Source organism: Zalophus californianus, chromosome 4, assembly GCF_009762305.2.
Source record: "Zalophus californianus isolate mZalCal1 chromosome 4, mZalCal1.pri.v2, whole genome shotgun sequence".
In the NCBI taxonomy this organism is placed as follows: Eukaryota; Metazoa; Chordata; class Mammalia; order Carnivora; family Otariidae; genus Zalophus; species Zalophus californianus.
The window spans coordinates 100667667-100681665 of NC_045598.1; the positions used below are offsets into that span (position 1 = coordinate 100667667).

The 13999-nt window shown below is 40.1% G+C and overlaps 1 protein-coding gene across 5 annotated transcripts in view; it reads right to left on the minus strand.

Moving 5' to 3' along the window:
* WARS2 (tryptophanyl tRNA synthetase 2, mitochondrial) overlaps positions 1 to 13999 on the minus strand; it is a 116148-nt gene that overhangs the window by 17581 nt on the left and 84568 nt on the right. For all 5 annotated transcript variants that reach the window (XR_003524601.2, XM_027621568.2, XM_027621553.2 and 2 more), the window contains one exon: positions 2683 to 2801. Coding sequence is in view for 4 of the 5 variants with exons in the window: in XM_027621568.2 (XP_027477369.1) it covers positions 2683 to 2801 (119 nt within the window). In the remaining variant the exon portion in view is untranslated. The remainder of the gene's footprint in view (positions 1 to 2682; positions 2802 to 13999) is intronic.

Here is a 13999-nt window from a genome sequence, read left to right on the forward strand (position 1 = left end):
GTTTGCTCTCTGTAGTTATAGGTCTGATTCTGCTTTTTGTTTGTTTATTCTTTTTTTTTTTTTTTTAAGATTCCGCTTATGCAGGAGATACGGTATTTGTCTTTCTCAGTCTGACTCACCTCACTTAGCATTATACCGTCTAGATCCACCCATGTTGTCTCAAATGGCACAATCTCATCCTTTTTTTTTTTAAGATTTATTTATTTATTTATTTATTTATTTGAGAGAACGAGAATGAGAGAGAGAGAGAGAGAGCACATGAGAGGGGGGAGGGTCAGAGGAGAAGCAGACTCCCTGCTGAGCAGGGAGCCCGATGCGGGACTCGATCCCGGGACTCCAGGATCATGACCTGAGCCGAAGGCAGTCGCTTAACCAACTGAGCCACCCAGGCGCCCAATCTCATCCTCTTTTATGGTTGAGCATATATGGCTGAGCATGTGTATAAATACCACAACTCCCTTATCCATCACCTAATGATGGACACTTACGTTGCTTCCATTTCTTGGCTATTGTAAATAATGCTGCAATAAACATAGGGGCGCATATATATTTTTGAGTCAGTGTTTTCATTTTCTTTGGGTAAGTACCCAATAGTGGAATTACTGGATCATAGGGTAGTTCTATTTTTAACTTTTTGAGGACCCTCCAGCCCGTTTTTCTCAGTGGCTGCACCAGTTTACATTCCCACCAACAGTGCACGAGAGTTCCTTTTTCTCCTCATCCTTGCCTGCACCTGTTGTTTACCATATGACCTTATTATTTTTATCTGATTATAAAAATAGCGAATACCCATTGTGAAAAATTCAAGCCATTTATATAAGCATGAAAATAAAGATCACCTGAAACATGTAATAAAACTGTTAACATTTGATCATATTTTCATGCATCTTTTAATGTATATATACACATAAAATGTATAATCTTAGACAAATGAAATTGTATCAATCATACTGCTTTAGCTGTGCATATCCTTTAAAAAAGTCTGGTCTATTTCTTTCCTCTCCTTCTCTCTTTTCCTCTCTGCTCATCCCTATTAGTTAATCACCCTCTGCCCATAACCACTGCCCTTCCTGCCCCCAATACATTTTAACAATCTATGGCAATCCTTTCATTTCTTTACCACAGTTATATCAATATCAGTATATACCAACACACACACACACACACACACACACACACACGAGTGACTTGGTTATTGCTCTGATAGAATCAAGATGTTAAGCTGGCTTTATAAACCAGTGTTACTAATAATTGCCTATGTTATGGCTATTGCAGAAACATATCAATTTGAAATAGGTAAATTTAATAACAGGCAAAAACATTAAAATATTACTTATTGCTAAAGAAAGCTTGGTTTCAATGCATGGTAGGCCCGTTTTTTGTTTGTGTGAACCACTGGAATAGCTTAGAAATTTATACCTGCCTTATGCTTCTGAACTGATACTGGGTCCATGTTAGACTCTATAAAATGCTGTCAGCTTAATAAAGATGGACAGAGCTTGGGCTCAGTGATCTCTGCCCCTGCCACAAATCTACATCACTACCAAAATGTTGATAAAGAGGCACAGCTTCTTTCCTCAAGAAGATTCCAAACTAGCATAGCCTCACAGCAGCTGGGGAGGTTTCAGATCCAGTGGGGGGATTATACATTCCATCAATGTGCATTTAAGAAAGGAGAGTGTAAGAATGATCAATTCCCTCTAGTTTTATCTAGCTGATGATTCAGCAGTTCTCTTTCTTATGGTTTTATTTTCTTGTGAATAGGGAAGGCAGGATCCACGGCTTTGGAATCAGAAGAGCTTTGTCACTAGCTCGATATATGACTTGGATGCAAAATTAGCCTTGCCAAGCCTTAGTTTCCCCATCCATAAAATAGGGAAGGATATATGTATATATTCTATATAATTCCTTATAAAGTATTAAATATGTTACTATATTAATATATAATAATGTTAATACATTAATTTGTTAATATCTATTCAATATAACATGATATAATTTATTAAATATATATAATTGGTAAATTATATAGTGCTTTATAATGAAAATGATTATTTTTCATTTTTAGTCTTTCCCACATATACTTTCCAATATAAAGTATTATATAATTTACCAAGTATGTGTATATATATATGTATTATATATATATATATATAATTTATGTATTTTATATATATATATATAATTTAATGAATTTGATTATTTTTCATTTTTAGTCTTTCCCATGCTTTTCAAACTTTTTTGAGTTACAAGTATGTGTATATATATATATGTATTATATATATATATATATATAATTTAATGAATTTGATTATTTTTCATTTTTAGTCTTTCCCACATATACTTTCCAATATAAAGTATTATATAATTTACCAAGTATGTGTATATATATATGTATTATATATATATATATATATAATTTATGTATTTTATATATATATATATATAATTTAATGAATTTGATTATTTTTCATTTTTAGTCTTTCCCATGCTTTTCAAACTTTTTTGGCTATTCTATTCAACAATCTAATGAGGTCTGCCCATTCCCACAGGACAGAGAAAGATGGTGATTCTAGTTCCAAATCCTGAAGTCTGTCCCAAGGAAATTCCAAGCCTCAGTCCATTATCCAATCCTGCCTTGGAAACCGGGCCTGATCTAACAGTCATGTGTCTGTTACTTACTTAGAATGGACCTGGGCACCGGGAAGAACTCCCCATACTTCTTGTTAAACTCTCGTGCTAGATCCTGAACGAGCTCCATGTGCTGGACTTGATCCTCCCCGACAGGAACGTGTGTGGACCTTTAATAAAAGACAGACAGAAAAACTCAGCAAGGCTCCTGCTTATCCTGAAATGATATTGCAAGCAGCTGCATTTCCTGTGCCTATTTCACTGTTGGTGTTCAACAACTGTTCACCAACTCCAGAGGGGAATGTTGAGACCCAAGTCTTTATGTATCGGACAAATGCCAAAGAGACATTTGTCTACTCTAGTTCTGTTTCTTCCATAGCAGAAGAATACAGCCATCAACACCAGTGTGACAGGATCTTGCTGGGAGGGAGGAATGGCATCCTAAAGAGCATATGCTCTAAGCATAACTGTATTTTAAAACCACTCCTCGTCCCCTCACCCAGTCAGCACACATTATCTTAGCCTTGAGCAGATGCTTTTTACTTCAGAGCTGTGCTCACACTTGAAAGCCACTCCACCCCACCCTTCAAATCAAAGATGGCAGAAAGCTCTTCAGGCAAGAGGTTTTCCTCCCTGTCATACGGGGAGTAACAAGATCTTTCTGGAATATGCTCCTTCGTTTTCCAGTAAACTGCAATCACAGCACAATTAATATGCCGCGGGGAACTTAAAATAAATGAACAAATCTATCAGTACAATGTAGACAGATCACAAAAACAATGTTGAATGAAAAAAGTCAAGTTGTAGGAGACATGGAGAGTACACTGACACGTAAATCTTAGACCCGAATTTTATCCTGTAATATTTTATTAAAAAATAAAGATGCGAGACAAAAATACCAGAATAGAGGAGCTTTATTTATAGTTATTTTAATCCCATATGTAAAATTTGCGGCGTTGGATCACGATGAGGTATATCAAACAAGGGAAGAATTAACCATTACAGAGAAGTCTTAACAGGGAAAACTTTCTCCTGAAGTATTCCTGGGGAAAGAAGAGATTTTAAGTCTTTAATGCTTGGCTGGGGAGTTTACATTTGATAACACAGGTAATAAATCGCTGTCATTTTTTGATCAAAAGAGTTTGATGTTCCTCCTGTGAAAGCGAACTTGAATATTTACATGATAATTGTACATTCTGAATGGAAAAATAACAGCTTTTCAAAACGGCCTCAGGAAAGGAAAATTATTCTCCTTTGTTATGGAGAGGAAAACCTCTTATCCCCGTGGTTAAGGAGTGGTTCTCAAAAAACTGGCAGAGATCTTCTTATTTCCTTTGTGAATTACTGTCCACAGGCTACTGGTCCACTTAATAAAGCCGTCTAGCATACAGACTAGCTACTTTAATATGGTAAAACACTGGAGAACATTTTGAAAAAATCTGAAAGATCCCACATTATTTTGCAATTATTTTTCTTTTTGCAAATTACTTTCCAGTCTTTGTTCTTGTCTATGTGGATGCATATTTTTACATAACTGCAGTATAATATGCACACCATCTTTTATGTTAACATAATAGATATTTCCCATGTTTCTATGTGGTCTTCATTAATAGAATTTTTTAATAGCTGCATAAGAACATTCCTGTACTATAGTTACAGAACCATAAGGAATTTATATGATTTTGTAGCAGATTCTTTTGAATATTCACATAAGGGGAAATTTTGATTCAAGTGAAAAAAATTATCTTTCACAATAACCCAAAAGTCTTATGGAGCCATTCAGTACTTTCTGACCAAAAGCAAGTTATGATTGTTAGTTAATGAGACTAATATTTGTTTGTGTCATAAAATAATTCTGTGTATATGTCCTAAGAAATGCTGATAAATGTTTTGAAATTTAGAGTAAGCAACAGGTTTGAAAGCAACTCTTTGACACTTCTTTTGCATGGAAGTAACACATTTTATTTATTAAAAAATATCTCTGAACATTAGTTATGTCTTCATATAGCCCCTCAAATACTCATGTAGTTGGGCTGTGTGTGTGTGTGTGTGTGTGTGTGTGAAAGAGAGGGGGTGGGGGGATTCAGTATAGCACTCATTTAAGAGCGCAGGCTTTGAGGATAGGCCAGCTTCAAATTCTGAGTGACACTCTCATTTTATGTGACTTTGGGTAAGTCATAGGATTTCTATCATAGGCAACTTTTTCTTTCTTTTTTTTTTTAAAGACTTTATTTATTTGACAGAGATAGCAAGAGCAGGAACACAAGCAGGGAGAGTGGGAGAGGGAGAAGCAGGCCTCCCGGCGAGCAGGGATCCCGATGCGGGGCTTGATCCCAGGATCTGGGATCATGACCTGAGCTGAAGGCAGACCCTCAACGACTGAGCCACCCAGGCGCCCCATAGGCAACGTACTTGGAATGATTAACAAAAGACTCCAATATTTCTGCTAAGTGAGAGAGAAACAGACAATGGCCAGATAAGATATGACCACAAAACTTGATCCAAACCTCTGGAGCCGCCAGCCCAGGAAGCCAACTACAACCTCTGTAGCAACTGGCCCAGAATGGTCTAGACTCCATTAATGATTGCCAATGCCCTCACTGTGTTAGCTTCCTCCAACTTTGGACCAGCCAGGGAAAGTCAAATATACTCCCCAAACTAATCACATAAGAGGCCCCCTTCTAGTTGGCCAGCCTCCAGCCTCCCTGTGGCAACAACCTCAAATCAGAGCATACCCGAATCTTCCTTTTTGCCACACAAAGCCTCTCCACTCCCCTGCCTGCCTTGAGTCTCTGTGAAACACAAAATCCAAGGCATGGTGAAGGTTTCCCTTGCTGTAGCAAGCTCTGAATAAATAGCCTCTATTTGTTCTCAGTGGGGGGGGGGTCTTTGTTTAAAGATGATCATTACTGGAATTAAACACAGAAAGCACACCTTCTGAATCACTGGAATAGGTAAAAGGAAAGAACACTCAATCTATATAGCATGAGACAGAAAACAAGGAATCAAGAAAAAAACAGTCAATATTTAATGATGTGGAAAAATAGAAGACAAAATCAGCAGGCTATAAATTTGGGGAGAAATACATATAACCTGCACTCACGCCAAGGAGAAGCCACAGTGGTTAGAGTGGAGACTCCCATCAGGCAGTTCGGGGTTCAGGTTCCCACTCTGCCACTGACCAGCTCATGTGCCTGGAAAAGTTACTTAACCTCCTTACGCTTGTTTTTGTTTTCATACTGCCTACTCCTGGAGTTGTGTGAAGAGAGAATATAATAATGCACGCAAAACTTGTAGCCTAGAGCCTTGTACATGGAATGCAAATAAGAGATACTAGCTTAAAAAACTGATTTGAAGGAAATGCACTAAGATGTTAATAAGATCAGAATAGTATCAGCAATTTTTAATTTTTTTCCTGTTGAACATAAGAAAGAACATCTAAACTACATTAGAACATTGAAATGAACCGGTGAGAAACTGTTGACTCTCCCACTGCTAGACTATAAAGATAGTGAAATCATGTATCCTGGAGAGCTTACAGGTCAAACATCAAAGGCAGGGAGTTGCGTCTGTTGAAGACACTGTTCCTCTAGTCTACTAGAATGTTCCTCCCATAGCTCCTGCACCCTGCCTCCTTTATTTCGGGTCTAAGCTTAAATATCACCTCCTCAGAGAAGCCTTCCCCAAGCATACTCTCCAAAGTTGGTTTCTCCCTCTTATTCTTTCCTTTTTTTTTTTTTAAAGATTTTATTTATTTGAGACAGAGAGGGAGAGAGAGAGAGAGCGCACAAGCAGGGGGAGCAGCAGAGAGAGAAGGAGAAGCAGGCTCCCCACTGAGCAGGGAGCCCGATGTGGGGCTCCATCCCAAGACCCTGGGATCATGACCTGAGTTGAAGGCAGATGCTTAACCCACTGAGCCACCCAGGTGCCCCCACCTTTTATTTTTGAACTTTTTTTTTTCCTAAGAAATCTCTACCCCCAACGTGGGGCTTGAACTCACAACCCCAAGATCAAGAATCGCATACTCTTCTGACTGAGCCAGCCAGGTGCTCCTCCCTTTTATTTTTTCCCATATATTCTATTTATTTTCTTTCTAGTATTATTCCTAATCTAATTATTTTATTTCATTTGTTATTTAATTGTATGTTGTTTTCTCTCCTGCTTAAAAAAAAGTTTTTTTTTGAGTTTGTCTGTTTTGTTTTTCAATCTATTTCTAATCCCTACTAGACTTGCCTGGCATATGTGAGGATCAGGACTTGAGCCGAAGGCAGATGCTTAATGACTGACTCACCCAGGCACCCCTAAGTGGTTGTTTCTTGACCTTTTGGCTAAGATCAAGTGTAAATATTTACTGAATAAGGGAATGATCTGAAGAAGAGGGCACTATGACCTAGATAGTTTTATTTTATTTATTTGACACAGAGAGAGAGACACAGCGAGAGAGGGAACACAAGCAGGGGGAGTGGGAGAGGGAGAAGCAGGCTTCCTGCTGAGCAGGGAGCCCGATGTGGGGCTCGATCCCAGGACCCTGGGATCATGACCCGAGCCGAAGGCAGACGCTTAATGACTGAGCCACCCAGGCGCCCTGACCTAGATAGTTTTATAGCAAGAGAAAAATCATAATGAAATCAGTTTGTCATCAGTATAGAGGATCAGAGCATGTACTCAGGAGTCAGACTACCTGAGTTTATGTCACAGCTCCACCACCTACGAGGGGAGTCACCATAGCCCAGCTTCATACTTTTCCGAGCCTCTGTCTGGAATTGGGGGTCATAATGGTGCTTACCTCACAGGATTGTTTTGAGGATTAAATGAGATAACCAAGCATAGTACTTGACAGCAGAGCTCAATAAACACTAGCTATTGATATAATATATATTCATTAACATCTGACCTGATGAAGGACAAAATGGTGAAAGACTACTCTCAGGAACCTCGGTGTGAGGTCCATTGCGACTTTTTCTTCAAACCAGGATCATTTTCCATTTTTGATAGGTGATTTATACTACAAACATAAATATTAACATATAATCTCAGGGACAGTCACAGATCTGGGCAGCGATCCTGATACAGATAGGAAACATATTTGATGGTTCACCGATCTGATTAGGCAATCCCCAAATATTAATAGCATGTTATAGGGATTCTGAGAACCCCTTTAATTTAAGGAAAACAGAGACAGAATAATGAATGGAAGGCAAAGCATAGGGGCGCCTGAGTGGCTCGGTCAGTTAAGTGTCTGACTCTGGCTCAGGTCATGATCTCAGGGTCCTGGGATGGAGCCCTGCATCAGGCTCCCTGCAGTGGGGAGTCCGCTTGTCTCTCCCTCTGCCCCTCCCCCTGCTTGCATTCGTTCTCTCTCTCCCTCTCAAATAAATAAATAAAATCTTAAAAAAAAAAGAAGAAAGAAAGCCAAAGCATAGGGACCATGACAATAGATCAGGAAGTGGTTTTTCTTCTTCTAAGGTCATAATGATCGTTAGGGCTTTGTCCATTGCTCTCTTCCACACAGCCTGGATCAGAAGAAAGTCACCGGCTTCATAAGTGGTAAAACCAAAACCAAAATGTTCCTTTTTATGCTTCCCTCAGTGCCCACCAGCCCGCACGCGCTCCTCTCTGAGGTACAGGCACACAACCCCACCTTTCTAAGTCTCCCCTCTTTCACTGGACTCTGTTACTCCTGCCTTGTGATTCCAGTGAGGCTGACCTGCAGAGGTCACTCCGACCCCCCCACACCAAATTAGCCAACAGGGCAGGTTAAAAAGCAATTACAGTAGCCCGTAGGAAATCACAATGGACTGCAGCTAACACAGAGAAAACAATTACCATAATCAATACACTTTAGGCACATCAAAATGAATATTTCCACATGTCAAAATGGTTCCAGATCCACAAAGCAACCAAACTAAACAGAAAACACATTTAGTTTTCATAATGACTCTGCATGTGTCTTTGCTTTCTGTGAGATCCTTGCCTCTTTTCTTACAATTCTGTGAGTTTTTTTTTTTTTTTTAAAGGGGGGATTAAAAAATTTTAATTTTTTTCACCTGGTCCTATTGCTCCACTTTGCTTTTTCATCTGATTTTAGTTTGTTTGTTTCTAGTCTTTCCTCCCTCTGCTCCTGCTGCTGTTTTCACCTCCTATAATTTATCTTGGCTCCTACTTCTCATCCATTGAGTTTACACTTTACGTGAATTCAGCCTGTCTTTGATTCTGCTCACTTATGGGGCTTATTCCCTTCACATTTTCAACCTCTCTCCTCATTGTCTTCCTTGCACTTCAAATAATTTAGAGCTGCTCTTTTAAAATTTATACCCTACATAATGATATCCATATTAATGCCTTCTCTTTTCCCCCTTTTCTTTTCTTTTCTCTCCTTTTCCCTTTCTTTTTCTTTCTTTTTTCCCTTTTCTTATCTTTTTTCTTTTCTTTTCTTTCTTTCTTTCTTTTTTTTTTTTCTTCTTATCCTGACTGCGCTTCTTGTTTGGACACAACATAAAACAAAAGCTTTTCATAATTTTGATTGTTATAACTTCTGTCACTTAATAATGCATCTGATCTTCTTTGGTGACTAACTCCTTTTTTTCTTCCACTCTGTTCCTTGCCATATTCACGTTTACTTGGGATCCACCCCACCCTCCGGCAGAATTAGAGTCCAGATGAATAATCACTGCCTACATATATCTGCTCACAGAGATTGGATCTCTTATTATTTTTTTTTCCTACTTTGGCTGTGTTTGTGAGTCTTCAGTGCTGCTGCCTTTAACCAGCCTGGGTGGGGTGGAGTTTGGTGCTGTTTCTCCTTTCGTGAAGGATGAACGCCCGATCACCAACTGCTTGTTGGATATGCCATAATGACTCTCTAATTTAGGAATTATTTCCTGAACACCTGTGATGTGCATGGCTTGGTGCTGGGCCCTGTGAGAGATACAGTGAAGGTTTTTACCCTCCAGGGAGTTACAGCCTCCAGGAGGAGAGAAAACACCACACGAAGCTATAAGTTCTTCTGCCTAGTCCTTTCAGTGTTCCCGATCTCCATGAATGGCAACACCATCAATCTAACCACCTAAGTCAGAAGATGGGGTCAGCTGAGACCTCCTTCTCATACCCATCCAATCCATTATGAAACTCTATCCATTTTACCTCCTAAAGTCTCCTACATTTGCCTACTGCCTTTATCTTCACTGACACTGTCATGGTCCAAACAGACTAGTGAAAGAGCCTCTGAATAGACTGCCCCAGGTGCTCTTGTCCCCCTGCAGGTCATTCTCTATATTTTAATCAGTTCATTTCTAAACGTATACATCAGATCATCTCACTCTGTCCTGAAAATCACAAAGAGCTTCCCAATGCTTTCAGGAAGGTGTCTTGGATTATCTGCGGTCTTCTCAACACCACCCTCTCCCTTCTACGCTATTTGTCGATTTCCGGGGGCTTGCAGCCTGGAAACTACATTTCCATAGGCTTCCGGTTTACCATAGGCACTTGCCCCAGAGCTGGAAAGTGAAAGAGAAAGAGAAGACACATTACTGCTTGGCAGTTGTGGCTGAGTGTATGGATGGCTGGAATGAGGTTTGGCTGGCAGGTTTCAGGATCTCATAAAAATTCGGGGCAGTCTGGCCTCACAGAGAAAGGATGTAATTCAAGAACCAGAAGTCTCCAAAGCAGTTTTAGGAACGAATTATCTCGACTGTCCTCAATAGCAGTGATCTGATCCTCAGACATTACGGTCGACTCACCTCTTCTCTGGAATTACCAAGTGTGAAGCTTCCGAACAGTCATCATACTCTCTACGCTTTGTTTTTGGTTGGCTTTGGTTCTGCTTATGCACAGCTCATTTTGTTATGTCATTTCAGCTTTTGCTTTCGCTATCATCTTATCCCCTTCCCATAGTTCTCCGTTTGTGTTCTCGAAAAGAGACACTGGTTAGCCCAGGTAATCGCTCTCATCTCTATTTGAGCAGACTTAGTAGTAACTCTCCAAAACTTCATGTCTTTATCTGTAAACTGGGGATAATATCATTTACCTATCTTGCAGAGCTGTTCTGAGAATCTGAATAGATAACGCGTGTGTAGCACCTGACAACGAATGCTCACCTCATGTTGGTTCCTTCCTTCCCTTCACTCAAGTCCATGCAGAGTGCCTCTCTCTGGATTAGCAGCACTGCAGGTACTTAACATGTATTTGCTGCATGTTAATAAAAACTGTGTGTGTGTGTGTGTGTGTGTGTGTGTGTGTGGAGAGAGAGAGAGAGAGAGAGAGAGAAAGAAAGGGAGAGAGAAACATTTATTTAATATATAGCCAGTTATTTGAAATTGGATATTTAGAAAAAGAACACAGATGCAAAATAAAAACTGGGACAAATGCTACTGTTGAGTATTTTGTCTCTCTTCAAATATCTGCTATTTTATGATACTCTCAAGCTTAAGATGGTCTCAGCTTTCCATTCCTGGGTTTCATACCAAGTTCTACCAAAACAATGAAATGAATCTTTCATACACTTATCTGGAAGGCCCCCCTTTCATTCCCTCCCCTCATGTCTGTTCTCTGGACCACCAGGCCCCACTTATTCCAATGCTCATTTTGACAAAAGCAAACACGAAAGCTACACACGCTCTGCATCAACATTTTGTGAAGAGGCCACATAGAATTTGCTCGAGGGAGAAAATACAAATGTTTTTTGAATCCATCTAACTTGCTTGTTTGTATCTATCTATATTTATGACATAAATATTCATAGACATTCTGGCTATGACCGGTTTCAAAATCCAGAACTATCTGAAATAAAACCAAACAAAAAATACCCCAAGTGCTTGAGCTATGTTATAGGGAAAACAACAGTACAGGCTAAAAATCAGACCTGGGTTTGAGTCCTGCCACTGCTACATATTAGGAAGCAGTTAGGCATTTCTAAGCTTAGGGGGAAGCATAATGAAACAGATGAGAAATGTACGTTAAAATGCTGCAGTAAACCAGAACTGATTTTACTGTACTTGTCTGCATGCTTTGGAGGGGTCCAAATGACACACATGCCCAGGAAATGTGGGATACGTGACTGTGGCAACGGCACCCATGGGGACAGTCTGAGGAGGAGGGCAGAAGAAAAGAGCCCAAAGGACCAGAGCCTACGGGCTGGAGCATGTGTGGCCAGAGGCAGGAGGTCTGGCCTGAGACCAAATGTAGGGCTCTTTCTCTTAAGCAAAGGAGCATACAGTTTTCCGTTCCATGCCCAGGATCTAATTATGGCATTGCAGGTAGACTACTTGCTAGGCTAAGGTGGGAGGCAGTCGTCTTGAACGTAGGTAATTACCTGGTTTTAATACTTTAAATACGTTTCTCTGTTTAACAAATTATATGTAAAATATCAGAAACCTGATGGGGATACATAACGATCTGCTACCATAGTCCTCCTTTCAGAAAATAGGAAAAAGAAAGGTATTTCGTGGCATTCATGGTATTTCATGGTATTTCATTTCATGGCATAGTGTATATGCTAACCACCAAACGGATCAGTAAGAGTTAAAGAAGGAATATTTATAGTATGGGAATTTCTTTGCTTCCCAGGAGTTGGCTGGAGGGTAACTGAGGCTGGAAGTTACCTGGGGGGTGACTTATCCTTGGAAGCATTAACCAACTGTGAGAACCTGCTGATGTCAGGGCAGAGAGAGACAGGAAGCTACTGAAAGCTTGAGTTTACCAGCCACATCTGAAATAATTACTGCTTTCTTTAAGAGAAGAAGACATTCATAACTTAAGGCCTGGCTTGAAAACAGGTAGAGTATGTATCAGATTTGGGGATCTGGAGCTACTTTTTGCCAATGTCAACCTTTTAAAATGTTGCTTGTATTCTTGAAACGTTTGTACTGAGCATATGCTAGCTGGTAACAATTCATACACAAGTTATTTAATAATCCCTTGAGCTATGTCCCATTAGCCCCTACTTTATAGATGAAAGAAACTGTAGGATTTTATCATTCTGCTAATTGTATTTTACACAATGGGTTAAAAATTAATTCATCATCACTTTAGTATGTATGGTCTTGTGTTGTCTTGGTTGTTTATGAGATGATCTCGCCGCCCCCCCCCGCCCCGGAACATAACTACTGGCTCCTTAAGGAAGGTCAGCACAGGCCTCAGGAGACCATAACCAGGCTCAGCTGTGTCACTGTCCACTGAATGGCTGTGCAGCTTTGGGTAAATTGCTTACCCTCACTGGGCTGTGTTTGTAAAGCTAGGGAATTGAAGCAGAGCCTCAGCAAAGTTCCTCCCCACTCTGTGCTCCATGGTATCACAAAGGGGACAATCACTCTTGCTCAAGTTTACTCTTTTTCACAGCTCTGAGCTTAGAGGACTCTCGCACGACAGCTCTTGAACTGTTAAGGAAATCTACCATGCTCGTATGCTTCCATATCCTGGTGCTGACAAACCTCAGCCTTTGCTTCTATAAAGAAGTCCCCCAGGGCGCCTGGGTGGCTCAGTCAGTTAAGCGTCCAACTCTTGATTTCGGCTCAGGTCATGATCTCAGGGTCATGAGGTCGAGCCCCGTGTCGGGTTCCACACTGGGTGTGGAGCCTGCTTAAGATTCTCTCTCTTCCTCTCCCTCTGCCCCTGCCCCCACCCCTTTCTCTTAAAAAAATTTTTAATTTTTAAAAAAAATTTAAAAAAAGTCCCCCTTGAAAGTGAAATTTGACAGAAGACTATGATCACTAGAGACAATCATCACCAAGCATGACCAAGTGACAGCTCCCAGTCACAGCACTGCCTGGCCCATATTTCATTTTAATCTTTGACTAATCCTGTGCAGGATAATTAGTTAGTATTCCCATTTTACAGGTGAGAAAACACGCTACTTTGCTGGGAAATGTATTAGACCTTTATTAGACTTTCATTTGCTACTCCTGGAGGAAAGTGTTGTAGATTTCCCAGGATAAGGCAAAAGTTACTTATTATAAGTAACAAATGCTGTTAGGAATCCAGCATTCAAATTAATACAACAAACAACACACAATCCTTATGTATATGTTTTAATCAGAGTCAAAGATAGCCTGCATGTATTAAAGGACATTCCTGATTTGTGAAGCTAAGCACCTATTCTTCTAGCTGTTTCCATCATAATGGCACAAGGGCTCTGGGGTCATACCACAAGGTGCATATACTGTCATCTCCATGCTATTATTGTATTTACATGCAAAGAATTCTAGTTTTCCTAGGGAAGAATCACTTTTGCAGGGTCAAGACTTTAGGGGAAAAACAGATTGACAGAATTTCTCCTTTTCCTCAGAAGCAAGGCTTGTCTAGGCACGCAAGCTGATTGGGAAGCTTTATCTCTAGAAGGCCAAATGGGGGGCCAGGGGAGGTAACGTGGGGA